Genomic DNA, 15802 nt, shown 5'->3' with positions numbered 1-15802 from the left:
AACGTGTTGAACCATCTTTCTTCTTTACTAGGACTACAGGTGATGTCCATGGACTGTTTGATGGTTCAATTACCCCTTGTTTGTTCATATCTTTGATGATGTCTTCGGCTTCATCTCTTTTCGAAAATGGAAGTCGTCTAGGTTGTTGTCTGATTGGCTGAGCGTCTCCGGTATTAATTTTATGCTTTACTATGCTTGTTTTGCCATTATCCTTCTTATCCATGGCAAAAACATCTTGAAATTCTATCAGCATAGACTTCACTCTTTTAGTTCGTTCATCATCAAGATCTTGGCACGTTTTAATCATCGTCTCAACAAGCTCCTTTGGATACTTAGATTTCGACGGTTTCTCATTAGTATTCATGGAACAAATCGAAGCCACGGGAACACACTGTCCGATCAAAGTTCTTTTACTTAACTTAATGGCAGTTCCCTTTAAATTCATAACTCTTACAGGAACGACATCTCGAATTCTCACCAAAGCTTTTGCCGTTAGGAACTCGGCATTATTCACATCTTCGACCATCCTTAAACTTCCCTCTCGGCAGTAACCATCAGGTCTGGTCATCAAAATTTTCTCACTATTACCGGGTATTGTTACGTCACAAGTAGTTATTAAGCTGATAACATCTTCTTTGTCGTCATGAAACGGCAACTCTTCACCACTGATCTCGAGAACTCCATCTTTGACATTCAATACAGCCCCAACTTTCCTTAGTAAATCCATCCCCAATATGAACTCATCGGAGATCTCTGCAATTAATACTGTATGTTTTACTGTGGTCTGGCCAATGGATACTGACATATTAGCCTCGCCATATGTATTAATTATCTCACCAGTTGCTGTTCTAAGCTTGACTGTTGCAGGCAATAATTTAAGATGGCCTCGTACTACTTCTGGCCGTGCAATAGTTCTCGTTGCACCTGTATCTACCAAAAACGATCTACATTTATTATTGATACGACCCTCTATGTACAAGCTATGAATTCCACCTGAGGACGTAATGTTCACAGTTACTATGGGGGCTGTGTTTCTCGAGGTCGGCAGTTGCCCCTTGTTGTCGACCCGTTCTAGTTTTCCGACTGCTGTATCATTTTCTTGCAATTACGGCGAATATGACCTACGTCACCGCAATTCCAACATCTGGGCTCGCGTCTCTTCGGCATCGTGTTACGAACTACTTTTCGTACCATTTCTTCCAGACGTTCATCGTTTGGTTCGTCGCCTTCTTCGATGGTTCTTACTCGATGGCTCCGTGAAGTTTGACTAGCTGCGATGGCTCCGTGAAGTTTGACTAGCTGTTTCATGTTCCAAGGCAATAGCGAGCGCTTCATCCAGAACTTTTGGTCTTGCTAGTCGTAAAGCTTTCTGTAATTCACTTTCTTTTAACCCATTGACGAAGGTATCTACAGCAATTTCTTCCAAAATGTTGTCTGGTACTTCCGGATAAGCCAACCGCACTATACGAGCAACATCTGCTTCAAACTCTTGTAAATTTTCACTTGCTCGTTGAATTCTACTTCTTAGTTGCGCCTTGTAGACTTGTTGTAGATGGGCATCTCCGTAACGTTTGTCTAGTCGAGTGAACAAGGTCTGGTAACATTTTTCTTGACCCTTAGGAATCGATCTTAGGATATCTGCAGCATCACCTCGTAAAGCAGCAGTCAAGGAAACAGCTTTTTCTTGTTCTGTCCAATGATTGGCTGTCGCAATAGCTTCAAATTGTCTAAGGTATATGGACCAAGAAGACTTTCCATCAAATGGTGGCAATTTGAATCTCATATTATGTGTCGTTTCGTCTCTAGGTAATTCTTCTTTCACTACCGGATCTAAGGCTACTGCATTAACTGGTGGTAGCACTTTTGTATTGGTTATCATGCTCTCTAATTGTTTGATCTTCTCTTCTACTTTATCAAATGTTCTTGAGACTTCTTCAAATTTCTCATTGTTTTGATTACATACTTCTTTAATTATTTGAGAAGTCTCGTCGAATCTTCTAGCAACATTTTCGAATTTCTCTTCATTTTGTTTAGCTGCTTCTTTAATAATTTGAGACGTTTCATCGAATCTTTTGGAAACGTTCTCGAATTTATCATCATTTTTTTTAGAAGATTCTTCTATCATTTGAGACGTTTCATCGAATCTTTTGGAAACATTCTCGAATTTATCATCATTTTTTTTAGAAGATTCTTCTATCATTTGAGACGTTTCATTGAATCTTTCATCATTTTTTTTAGAAGATTCTTCTATCATTTGCGACGTTTCATCGAATCTTTTGGAAACATTCTCGAATTTTCCATCAATTATTTTAGTTAAAACGGCTTCGTCTGCTGACTGGAACTGGAATGTCTCTGGGTCTTCTCCATTCTTGTTGAGAACAGTCTTTAGTCGTTCTTGGAGTGTCTTCTTGGACCCACTGCAGTCTTCATCGCGTTCTTCTAGTTGCTCACGCAACTGTTTTACTGAAAGTTCTACTAGCAGCATCTTTGGTCAGGCACACACGTACTTTTTAAATGTTCTTTTATATAAAGATCACTACGCGGATGTTCCCGACGAATAATACTTTTCAAAAGTTCAAAAGTCTTTTTCAAAAATCACTGCTGAATTTATTTGCAAATCTCACACCGGACACCAACTGTAGCGAGATTAAATAAAACGAGCGGTTCGAATTTATATACATATATTTATTTATAAGTTTACAGTTCGGTACTCTCTTATCAACTAAGCTCACTCCTAACAACGTTACATATATATAATAAAGTTACTTTTCGAGAACATTCTGGCGTTGTCCCACCTCTAATTGTCTCCCGTCCGAAAGACGGGCGCTATTGACAAGCCGATTCTTACGTTTTCTAGATTCGTCCTTCTAAGAATTATGACGTATCGGAGATGGGCTATTTCGTTACAGTATGTTTATTTACATCTCAATTTACAATATTTAATTACACAGCATTTTACAATCTGATCAAGAAGATCAATGAGCAGTTTTATTCTAACCTAAATTGTTACAGTTGTTATTTTAAGAACTATGGTGCCATTCAGTATTGTTTCTATATGTACCTCCTAATTTACTTCACTAATATTTACAATTTACACAGGTATTTTTTACACTAACTATTTTCACTTCACTAACTCGGAGGCTATTGTCCTCTTGTTAAAGAAAGTAGACGTTGTTCATTTCTACTGACACATTTGACAATTATTTGTTCTACTGCAGGTGCAGCTGTTTTTCATACCATGGAGCGTCAACGCTGCTCCTAACTACCCTATTTTGAGAACTCTGTATTACTTCAATGTTGTTTTTATTGGCGCTATATGTCCATACTGATCTTAGTATTTGTTTGTAAATCAATAGTTTGTTACTAATGGATAGTTTAGAATTTCTTCCAATCATCCAGTTTATCTTTCTAAATTTTATGTTGACTTATATTGATTTATGTTTCTCTTCTTTTTAATGTGGACTTTCCAACGTAGTCTCTTATTCAACTGCAGCCCCAGGTATCAGAGATATATACTTACTTTCACAAAAGTAGCCGTTAACACTCACTTATTTAACTTAAAATATGTTTAACCTAAAAACTTAAAAATAAGAAAGTTATTATTGAGTATCCACAGTAGTTTATGATATTCTTAAAAAATTCATTTCCAAGCTTCTTGAATTCGATAGTGTATTATGTGTAATATTTGATAATTGAGATAAATTAGTGACTCCGAAGCCGATCATAAATCACATATTATACAATTCATAATGTATAATAATACATAATATGTAATAACATAGTATTATTATATTATTCACATAATACGTAAATTTTGGCGTATAATCCCAGTGTAATCGCCTTACTTTTCCACGGTCAGCCTAGATCTAATTGCCCAATCGAGATTTATTAGAGAATACGGCATAGTTCCATTCACCATCCTAATTTTATTTCTACCACTAAAGTCGGACAGACCGATATCTACATGTCACTTTAGGAAACATAAACGTATTTTTTAATGTATTGTTACTACTTTTAGGAGAGAAGTCTGTGGACTATAAGATCTATTGTGTCCTCCTTTTCTTAGCTTCTCTGGTGGTTTTCAAGAGTTCAAGCAGCTCACGGGTTCTATCTCCCAAGTAGTTTAGTACTCTTACAGGCAAGGTGTGATGCAGTTCTGTTTCAGGGTACAACTAATTCGAATATATGCCTTAAAGTTTTATCTACCTTAGAGAATTCGAAAATATATTAAAGTAAAAAGAATATTGTTAGTAAAATGTTTATCTTAGTTTTTAATTAATATCTAGTATTTCTTCCTTAAGCCATTGTAACACCTTGAACACGATTCAGTATTGAGGTAAGTAATATTAAACATCAAGTATGCGTGCGTAAATCCGTCTTTTCAATGTGTCCCAGATGTTCGATTAGATTAAGATAGGGACTGAAAGCTGGCCAAGTCATACCGAAAACGATCTAAATAATCATTGGCGATTGTAGCACCTAGTCCTAAAATTGTTGTAATATATCTTGTTACCTTCATAAAATACCCACCCAAAAGAACCAATTGGTACAGGTAGGTACTAGTGACATTGAAACTTACACCAGGCTAAAGACTCCTTGATGTCGTGTACGCAATATAGCAATAGGCAAATTGTCTGTCTTGCATTCTCTAGGTTCTTTTGCGACTATCTAGTAACCTTTAACAAAACTCAAACTCATCCGAGATCAACATATAACTCCAATCTGTCATTCCACTTTTCATATTTTCTTGCAAAAACAAGTCGAATTCTGCAATGTTTTACTAATAGAGTAGACGTAGGGTCCCTGGTTCTGATAAATTACCTTTATAAAGTTATCGACAACTGTTCATCTGCTTATATCCACATTTATCACTTTTAATTCAGCCGAGACACTTAAATCTTTGGCACTTGGTCATAAGACCTTTGTACCATTCCCTGTTTTCTTTAACTTCAATAAGTCCCGTAGCCTCAACAAAGGTCAAAAATTTCCTCATTGGTAGTTTTAGGATCTCTTCTGGTTTGATTCTCAATTGACCAGTGAATTCCTGCCACATATCACTTAGCACATTGCAATGGCATAAGATGTGTATAGCAGTCTATTCTTCCATTTCGCATTTTCTTTACCGTGGTTCATTCGCCTTACCTATTTTGTATAGGTGTTTTCATAAACGACAATGTCCAGTCACCATTGCGGTGACGGTTTTAATCTGCCATTTATTAAGGTTTACCAAATAGTCCGAGAGTTTTTTTATCAATATTCTGAATTATTTTCTTAGTTTGGATTTTCCCGTTTATTTTTTTCCTGATGATTTCTTATCAGCTATTTCTGAACCTCGTTTCTTGCAGCATCTTTGGCAATGCCACATAATGATTCTGGGAATACAAAGGTTTCTCTCTACCCTTGTTTTGCCAACAAATCTGCTCGTTCATTCCCATGCCACTCTTTATGATTCGGCACCCACATTAAAGAGACTTTATTGTCTTTTGCCAGGTTGTCAAGGAGACCTTTGCAGTTTCTCACCAGTTTTTATTTGGTGAGTGGGTTCTTCACTGCCAGAATAGTCGCTTTGCTAGTAGTATAAATTTTGTTTCTCTTTTTTTTTGGGGGGGGGGGGGGTTCCATCCAGCAGGCCATCAAAGTAAAAACTTCAGCCTGATTTTTCACTTCATTCAGACAATTTGTTATATGAAGAGACTAAAAATCGATCATGATGTACTACTTTTACCACTTGATCCTGGTAGTTTAGTATACTTACTAGTTATACAAAAATTACGAATGACTCTATTAGAAAAGCTATTTTACTACAATTAAATAAAAATACATGTTTTAACACAAATTCTAACACTAAATCAGTGCCGTTAAAATAAACACGACGACTATAAGCTTATTGCCGCTTATCAGTCATTAATATCTAAAAAAAACGTGCATTCATGTTGTTTACAAGACTTATACAAAATATCAAACTTATGTAAGTACAGAAATTAATAACTATACCTGAGTATATATCATTTTGTCCTATTGATGTGATTTAGCGGCATACTACATTAATATATTTCTTTTAATTATGAGTAATGTTTTTCTATATAATACCACCAAAATATAGATATATGCACAGAGATAAGATACGTATACAATGTGGAAACCACTTATGGAATTAAATTGTTTTATAAAATCATAAAAAATGTTGAGACCTGTCTACTTTTAAATATAAATGTTTATTTTTAATGAAGTGAAGCTTCTATGCTGGCGTTGTATTACTTTTTCTCTAAATTAAAATGCTGAGGCGAGCGTCACGTAAGTTGTGCCACGAAATAGCCATTTTGCATGGCGCTACTTTTACTATAGAAATGCCTCGCTGTAAACCGTTAGAAGAGTCCCTTTACGTAGATTCACCACGTGTTTATAAAAGGTGCAGGTTTACTTAAAATAATAAATAAATAATAAAAAGTCTTTATTTAATTTTAAAAATATTATTTAAAATTTAAAAAGACAGAAAACATAGTATGAAGCGTCGCGCTAGTGTTCAGTACCGCTTACTGTACTATTTTTTTTTTATATTTTTAAAAGCTGCTTAACAAACTGATCTCTATGAAACACATCATGTAGGGTCTATTATGAATAATGCAGAGTAAAATTTTGAAATTATACGGTGTAGAAACCGATTATGGAATATAATTGTTGGTGTCCTTATGTTACAAAATTAAAAAAAAAACGCTGGAACCCGTCAACTTCTAAATTTAAATTTGCGCTCTTTAAATATAAATTTAAATGTGCGGGGTGACTCATATATATATATACAGGGTGGTCCTTAAGTAATTGTACAAAAAGAAACAGTAGATTCTACACTTTAAAATATTACGATTTAAGCCAAATTGCTTTAATAAAATGTTGATATTAAGAAATATACAGGGTGTTAAAGTGCAAAATTAAAATTTTATTTTTCGCTATAACTTTCATGTTTGTAAACATTTATGTATAAAAATTTAGAACTGGGTACTTTTAAATATGAGAAATTATAATTTGATGCAAAAATTGATGTAACTGATAGAGGGCGCCACTTATGCCACATATGTGGTATAAATTTGCACTTAATTTTTTTGCTCTTTAAGTTACCTGTATTTGGGATAAAAAATATTAAAGATACATTATTTTAACAAAAAAAAGGTATACTTGTTAATAACTTAAAAACTCAACAGTTTTCGAGATAATCGCATTTTAAAAATCAGACAATTACTCCAGGCAACGAAGAAAATATAGAAAAAAACATTAATACTTCTGAATTTTGGTATAAAATACCTTTAAGTTAAGTTAATAGTTAACGAAATATTAAATAAAATAAATATATCAGCAGGATAATTAATAGCAGGATTTGACAAAATAACAGAATAATAGGATTTTAGATCAAACATTTTACGTTTTATGTTAAATTAACGTCATAATCAAATTATTTTGTTTACAAACCAAATTAAGAAATAGTTAAACTAAATAACATAACTTTTTGTCAAAAAAAGTGTCCACCATTTTCTTTAATTCATTTGTCAATATATTCCATGAAAGATCGTCTCATATTAAATAGCATCATTGGTTCTAAAGAAATTGCTGCAGTGTTTATTTCTTTCCATAGTCGATTGCGAATGTTTATGGGATTCTTATAGATACGTTGTTTTAATGCGCTCCATACACCAAAATCAAGCGGATTAAATTCTGGACTACGTGGTGGCTATAATGTATAATGGATAAATATATTTTTTTGGATACATATCCAAATCTTATGGTATATTATGGAACTACATCTTATTTGTCGCAGAAGTTAAATAATGTATTAAACTGTGATGTATCTCACTCATTGGTTACTTATATACACACGGAATAATCTATCGATGACATTACTTATTTATATGATTACGTTACAGCTTACGAGTAACTATAATTACATCTCGAACAAATGGACTATTATGATTTACTAGCGAACTAATATTATGCTGAACTAAATTGCCTGTGTGTTTACTATATTTATAACAATATCGGTTATTAGGACAACGATGATGTTTTTGTAAAAATGCTGAGTCTTTCAGGTTAGATTTGTAGCAAAAGTAGTATGAAATAGGACACATATGTGATATTTAATACCTGTGCTCTAGTTTCTATTTGTCCTAATACAAATGGGTAAACAATTTACGTAATGAACAATAAGTATTCTTTTCGGATTTTTTATGAAGTAGAAAATTATATCAATATCTACGACCAATCCAACGTTCAGAAAAGTTGTATTTAAGTATGTTCTAACTGCCTTCTCTCTAGAATGTGGTGGTGTACCATCTTGCATAAACCACATATTTTGGGTTTTTAGCATTTTACAATAGAGAAAAAGTAATACAACGCCATTATAGAAACTTAAGAAGCGATAGCAAAGGGAACTTGTAAACATGATGACGGCCAACGTCTGAATACGGACAGGGCACCTAAAGAAGAAGATAAAATATCTTTTCTCCAATACGACATTTAGCACCCATAACAAAGCATTTTGTGATGTTACATTATGATTTTTGAGTTGTTTTAATAAGAATAAACTATAAATTATGCTTATCTACAGGTATTCAGTGCTTTACCGTACAAATATCAAACTAAGAATTATTGTGCAGCTGACTTATAAAATGCATTTATCTCGAAAACGGTTGAATTTTCAGGTTACTAACAAGTATATCTTTTCTTTGTAAAAATAATGTATCTTTAATATTTTTTAACACAAATAGAGCTAACTTAAAGAGCAAAAAAGTTTAGCGCAAATTTATGCCACACATGTGGCATATGTAGCGCCCTTTATTAGTTACCTTAAAGTAAATAGAAGCGAAAAATAAAATTTTTAATTTCCACTTTAACACCCTGTATCTTTCTTAATATCAACATTTTATTAAAGCAAGTTGGCTTAAATCGTAATATTTTAAAGTGCAGAACCTACGGTTTCTGTTTGTACAATTACTTAAGGACCACCCTGTATGTATATATATATATATATATATATATATATATATATATATATATATATATATATATATATATATATATATATATATATATATATATATATATATATATATATATATAATGGTCTAATGTAATACTCTAATAAAGAAAACGAATGTACGGATGCTGTCATCTCTTTTACTGTGAACAATTTGGTTTTTTTTTTTCAATTTCTATGACTTCTCCGATAATCCTCGGTTTATAGAAACGACGTGGAGCTATGGTTCTGAAGTTTTCAAAAACAATTTTGTGACCTGTATGAAGATGGTGTTGATCTTAACTGCAATAATGTAAAATAAATTTAAACCAATAACATTTAACGGGTTTTTACCCAGATATTTAGTGGCTCAAAACATGTAACCTAACCTAAAAACGTTTTGTTGTTGTGATATAGCCCGATTGGGTTTTTAATTATATATCTTTTATAAAGGATTTTAATAATTTTTTTGTGATACATGGTATACAGCCAGCTGCAGGAACTTAGTTTCCTTGTGAATTTCATAAACTCCATATTGTTCATTTGGAATGTTGTCTTTGATTGATAGGACAACAAATGAAAGTTTTTGTTGGGGGGTAAATATTGTTTTTATTTCTCTTGGTTTTGTCAGTGACAACTTTGATATAAGAAAGAAAATCTCTTGCATGATGAGGATCTGAGTCTTTAGGTCGAGATTGAGTGGGAGATTGATGTTTGTGGATGCTCCTATTCATGTGATTTTCCCGGTAACCGTTTTGAACGAGGGCTTGTTTTAAACTAGAGAGCTCAGCGGGTCTACTTGCATCATCACAAAGGCGTATTGATCTGGAGACAACGGTATTAATGACTGAATGAATTTGTGAAGATGGATGATGAGAGTTGGCATGCAAGTAACGATTGGCGGGTTTTCGATAAACAGAGTGATGAAAACCTTGGAATTGGTTTTTCTTTATGATCACGTCGAGAAACGATAAGGCTAAATCAGTTTCCACTTCCATCGTGAACTGGATACTAGGATATATACCATTAAGATGGGTTTGAAAATACACAGACAGTGGGGAGCCCATTGGGGTAGCATTTATTTTTCTGTAGAATTTATCGTGGAAGATGAAATAAGGTTGGACATACAATGTTTAATACTGTATTTAGTTTTCAGAATTTTTGGTGTTTCTTCTATAGGAATGTTTGTAAAAAGTGAAACGATATCGAAACTTACTAGAATGTCTGACAGTGAGATGAGGTATTGTTTAAGAAATTCGATAAAATGAAAAGAATTTTTGACTAAGGATAAAGGATGAAGAATATTGATTTTGAAAACTTCAGAACCATAGCCCCACTCGCTTCTATAAACCAAGAATTATCCGAGAAGCCATAGAAATTGAAAAAAGGCCAAATTGTTTTAATAAAAATGATGACGGCATACTGTTACCTTTGATATGGAGACCTCTCATAAAGAAAATATCGTCCGCTCCACCCGATAATAAAAATCCTTTAAAAAGTGCTTTATAAGATTAACAGAACCAGTAATCCTTTAGTTACCTTAAATGAGATAATTAGTGTCTTTGATCTCAATTTGTAAAAAAACATCCTCTTGTACGACTGTTTAATGGATTTAACTATCTATTGTAATATTAAAGGATGGGCAACTCTTGTAATCATAATTACAGTAAAATCACAGGAATTTACGTTGGGAAGTTCTGATTGGGTAAGAGAAACCAGAGAGCACATAGATTATTGGAATTTCGTAAATTGGAAAGCACCAGGAGATAAGAAGGACCGAATAATCCGAAACCAAATTGGTTACATTCTCGTCAATAAGAAGTTTAGAATTGGATAAAATCAGTAAAGACTTACCTAGGCAGCGATGTTACATCTGATCACAATCCTTGGGCCATGGACATGAATATACAACTAAGTCATTAGTTACGACAGTTTACCGCTCACAAGAAAATTAACATTTGTCTTTCTTGGATTCAAACAAGAAACAAACTTGTTAAAAAGTCAAAACAGTACAGTAATCATGAACTTAAAATAAAAACTGTATTGGAATAATAACATCTTATTATAAGATAAAAATGGCAAAAAGTGGCAAAGCAGTACAGTATATATATATATATATATATATATATATATATATATATATATATATATATATATATGTATATATATATATATATAAGTATATATATATATACATATATATAATATATATATATATATATAATATATATATATATATATATATATATATATATATATCTATATATATATATATATATATATATATATATATATATCCGTTTTGGTGAATCTGTTCAATTGTACATATAGGAAGCTAATTATCATCATTCAATCTTCGCTTATCCACTGCTGGAGATAGATCTCCCTCATAATTTTCCATCTATTTCGATCTTGTGCCTCTTGCATCCAATTCCTATGACAACGTTTTAGATCGTCAGTCCAACGTGTTGGTGGACGACCTCTGCTTCGGTAGGCGTCATCTCTTCGTCTCCATTCCAGTATACGCTTTGTCCATCTATTATCTGTCATTCGAGCCACGTGACCTGCCCAGTTCCATTTCAGTGTTGCTACTCTCTCTACTGCATCAGCCACTCCTGTTCTTTGTCGTAGCTGGCGATTTTGGATCTTGTCTCGTAGTGAAACGCCCAACATAGCACGCTCCATCGCCCTTTGACACACACGGATCTTTTGAACTGTTCTCCTTGGGGAAGGGAATAATTCCACAATAATTGTTCATCTCTACCTTTACCACCATTACAATACAGTCCCGTCTTACCAACTATGATTATTACCTGCTTAACCCTTAACTGGAGACGTGCCGTCTGACAGACTACAGCATAAAGAATTTTTAACACCCTGTACAAATAACTCCGCCCATCGGCACATCACTTCATATATTCTTTATATTATTCGTTGACTATTAGTGACCCGACTTGTAAAGAAATACGCATATTTGGAAAAGTTATAACCGAAAATCAGTTTTACTTAGTCTGTTGTGTCGGTTCAGGTTAGATTTTGTTTCATTGAAAACGTCGCATATTTGTTACAATCATGGCCGGTCCATAAAAAAAATCCGTTTTACCGATACTGATTTTCAAGATACAGCTTTGAAGTGGTTTGACGAATTAGATAGTGACGCTAGTGATGTTGATCAAGTACAAGATGATGTTTATTTGGAATCTGATAGCATATACTAACTACTAACTACTAAATACTAACTACTTGTAAATAGCATCTGATAGCTTAAATGCATACATACTGCACCAAAGTTACAAAAACAATTCTAAAATACAAGAAAAATCTGCTTTTGCTAAAATACTAGCAAAACAATTAGTAGAAGATCATATGAAGTAAAGAATGGATAATGTTCACGTACCGCGGCTAATTCGTGCTAGTATAGAGAGTATTCTTTTAATTCCTGAGAATAACCAAGTAGATGATAACGAGCCATTAGTACTAGAGAAGCGAAAAATATGTTATTTATGCCCTCGCAAGAAGAACCGTATGACAAAATACCTTTGTGGCCGATGTAGAAAACCTGTGTGTCTTCAGTGTACGAAACCAATTTGTACCGATTGTATGTAACTTTTACAGTTGCTGGACATTTTTTTCAACATCAAAATAATTTCGCGAGTTAATTTTTACGTAATCCAGTATGTGTTAGTGCCTTTCATACAAAAAAACTTACCTGGTGTATATTTATTTTTTCACTGTAATGAAAAGTAAAAAATGTGACTGTCACGAACTGTAAATGATTAGCTGTTAGAAAGTCGTAGTTATTTTTTTATACTCTGACAATATTTTGAGTTTCTTTACTGTGTTCAATTTTTAATACAAACAGCATTTAGAGTACGTACTATTAAATATATTAAAAAAGTTTGTAAGTTTAGTTCTTATTCCCTCTCCTACATTGTAGTCTGTCAGGCGGCATGTCTCTCTGTGTGTATTAAAATGGGGTCTCTCCAGTAAAAGGTTAAGCCTAATGAGTCATGTATTAAAGATTTTCCTATGAATTATACATAGTTACCAGAATTTACAACAAATGTGCAAGTGAATCATACATAAATACACATACACAGTTCGGATTTCGCAAGGGTTTGGGAACAAGAGAAGCCCTATTTGCCTTTAATGTACTGGCACAGAGATGCACAGATGTTAACTAAGATAATGTAAGTCTGCTTCATTGACTATACTAATGATTTTGACTTTAAGCACGAGAAGGTACTGGAAATCTCGCAAAAACTAAGCATTGATTATCAAGATGTTTAAATAATATCATGATTATACTGGGATCAAACAGCAGGAATAAAACTCGAAGGCTCCCTGTCAAAATCAATAACTATTTAGAAGAGTGTATGACAGGGATGTATTCTCTCGCCAATGATATTTGCTCTCGCCAACAATTGTCATCGAGACTAATCAACATTCAGAAGAAATTCCGTCAAGCGTTGAACAGTCACGAGTTGCGTTTGTCAAAATTAAAAAACTGTTGATAGCACCGTATCTTTCTATGACTCTGAAAATTAAAATAGTTAGAAGTTATGTGACTTCTATACTCCTAACAGTGTGAAGCTGGACACTAAATGATGAATTCTTTATAAAGATAGAGACCTTTGGAATATGAGTATATAGGCGCTTTCTAGGAGTTTCCTTGACTGATAGAGTAACAAATCAGGCAGTGCTGGAATGACTGAATATTAAATCTGAAATTATATTTACTATAAAGAAGAGAAAACTTGAGTTTCTTGGCCACGTTTCTAGAAGTATAAGATATGAGTTCTTACAGCTTATAATGCATAGAAAAATAGTTGGACGAATAAGCGTGGGACGTAGAAGAATTTCTTGCCTGCGAAACCTTCGTGAATGGTTATAAATGATATTGGACGAAATATTCCCATGTTAATCAGCAACCTCCACAAGAGCCGCTGAATGAAAGAAGAAGTATTGTTGTAATATTTGGGGGGGGGGGATTCATCAAAAATTTAAACAATTAATTGATATGTTATCTAAGGACTAAGTAGGTTCGCCAATAGTATTTGGAATTCTTTATTGTCTGCATATCTTTTTCTTTTATTTTAATTGAATAAAACAATAATAAAACTTTATTCTCTTTTTAGTTGATCTTAATTTTTGCTGTAACATTTTTTGAAGTACAACCGTTATGTGACGATACTTCCAATTGGTATCCCTATCTATTTCCAATCAGTGCTTCACTAAATATTATTGTGCAACTGATTTTTGTATTCATATTTTCTATGGGGTTCACAGTTAGCAAACCATCAATCTGGATCTACTCGGTAAGACATTTTGTATTACATTTATATTTATTATTACATTTTATTTTACAGTTTTATTTACATTATTTATTTTATATTACATTTATATAGATAATAATAATTATTTTCAACACGTATTTTAACGATTACCTTTAAGACGCCTACGTACATGTAAATCTCCAAAAAATAGACAAATCATCCTATTAGGAATGAAAATGACATATAAAAGTAGTTTTGTTTTTGTATCATAACTTTTTATTGTTAGTTCACAGCACATCCATAACTTACATCAATTATTTTTGGTCCTTATATAAAAAATATTTAACTGAGATCAATCATGATCCATTTTATCCATATCCTTCGGACAAAATGACATATATATATATATATATATATATATATATATATATATATATATATATATATATATATATATACGAGGCGTGTTTTTTAAGTAAGTACCGTTTTGGAATTAAAAAAAGACGTGCAAAGATATGGCAATAGTTTTATTTTTACATGAAAGCCTGTACCTTAATCTACTTTTCTACATAATTTCTGTGAATATTGAGGCACTTGTCATAACGTGGCACCAGTTTTTGAATACCCTCCTGATAAAATTCTGCCGCCTGACTTGTTAACCACTGCATCACAAATGTTTTGACTTCGTTATCGTCTTGAAGACGCTGACCGCCCAGATGTTTCTTCAAGTGCTGGAACAAATGGTAGTCGCTGGGCGCCAGATCAGGGCTGTATGGAGGATGATCTAGAGTTTCCCATTTAAATGATTTGATGAGATCTTATTTGAAAACGATACCCTTACTCAACTTGCCAACTTGATTGTCTCATTATGAGGCAGAAACTCCACTAGCAATGGACTGTTGTTTCGATTCTGGTGTGACGTAGGCCACCCACGTTTCGTCACCAGTAACAATTTGGTCTAAAAAATCTTCACCTCCACTGTGGTACCGCTCAAGGAAAGTCAATCCACTGCCTAAACGTTGGGTTTTGTGCAAATCCGTCAACATTTTTGGAACCCAACGTGAACACAATTTCCGGTAATTCAAGTTCTCGGTAACAATGCGATACAAAACACTACGAGAATACTGAGGAAAGCAGTCGCAGGAATGCTGAAATTGTAAAGTGTCTGTTTTCTCTCATCTTTTCGTCCACTTTCTGCACCAAATTTTCATTAACGACCGAAGGACGCCCACTCCGTTCTTCATCATGCACATTTGTGCGGCCATTTTTAAATGCTCTCACCCATTTTCTTCCTATTTCATCACTCATAATCTTTTGTCCGTAAACTTCAACGATCTCACGATGAATATCGATCGGTTTTACGCCTTTTGCACTAAGAAATCGTATAACAGCCCGTACTTCACAATCAGCGTGACTCACAATTGTTGGAGGCATCTTAAACACTGGAGTAAACAACTATACATGAAGAAGTGTCATTTGTGCCTCCGATTGATTTGCCTACTCCGAGGAATGTGCAAATCAATCG

General features: G+C 33.5%; 1 protein-coding gene across 2 annotated transcripts in view; it reads left to right on the top strand.

Annotated features, from left to right (window-relative positions):
- Positions 1 to 15802, top strand: part of LOC140452760 (uncharacterized) — a 40797-nt gene that overhangs the window by 10983 nt on the left and 14012 nt on the right. Inside the window, exon 2 of one of the 2 annotated variants that reach the window (XM_072547089.1) lies at positions 14140 to 14319. The exons of the other annotated variant lie outside the window; for it this stretch is intronic. Coding sequence (XP_072403190.1) covers positions 14140 to 14319 — 180 coding nt within the window. The remainder of the gene's footprint in view (positions 1 to 14139; positions 14320 to 15802) is intronic. 2 annotated transcript variants of the gene reach the window in all.

Source organism: Diabrotica undecimpunctata, chromosome 1 (assembly GCF_040954645.1).
Source record: "Diabrotica undecimpunctata isolate CICGRU chromosome 1, icDiaUnde3, whole genome shotgun sequence".
Lineage (NCBI taxonomy): Eukaryota > Metazoa > Arthropoda > Insecta > Coleoptera > Chrysomelidae > Diabrotica > Diabrotica undecimpunctata.
Note: the sequence above shows the minus strand (reverse complement) of the source record. Positions and strands in the feature narration are given on the sequence as shown.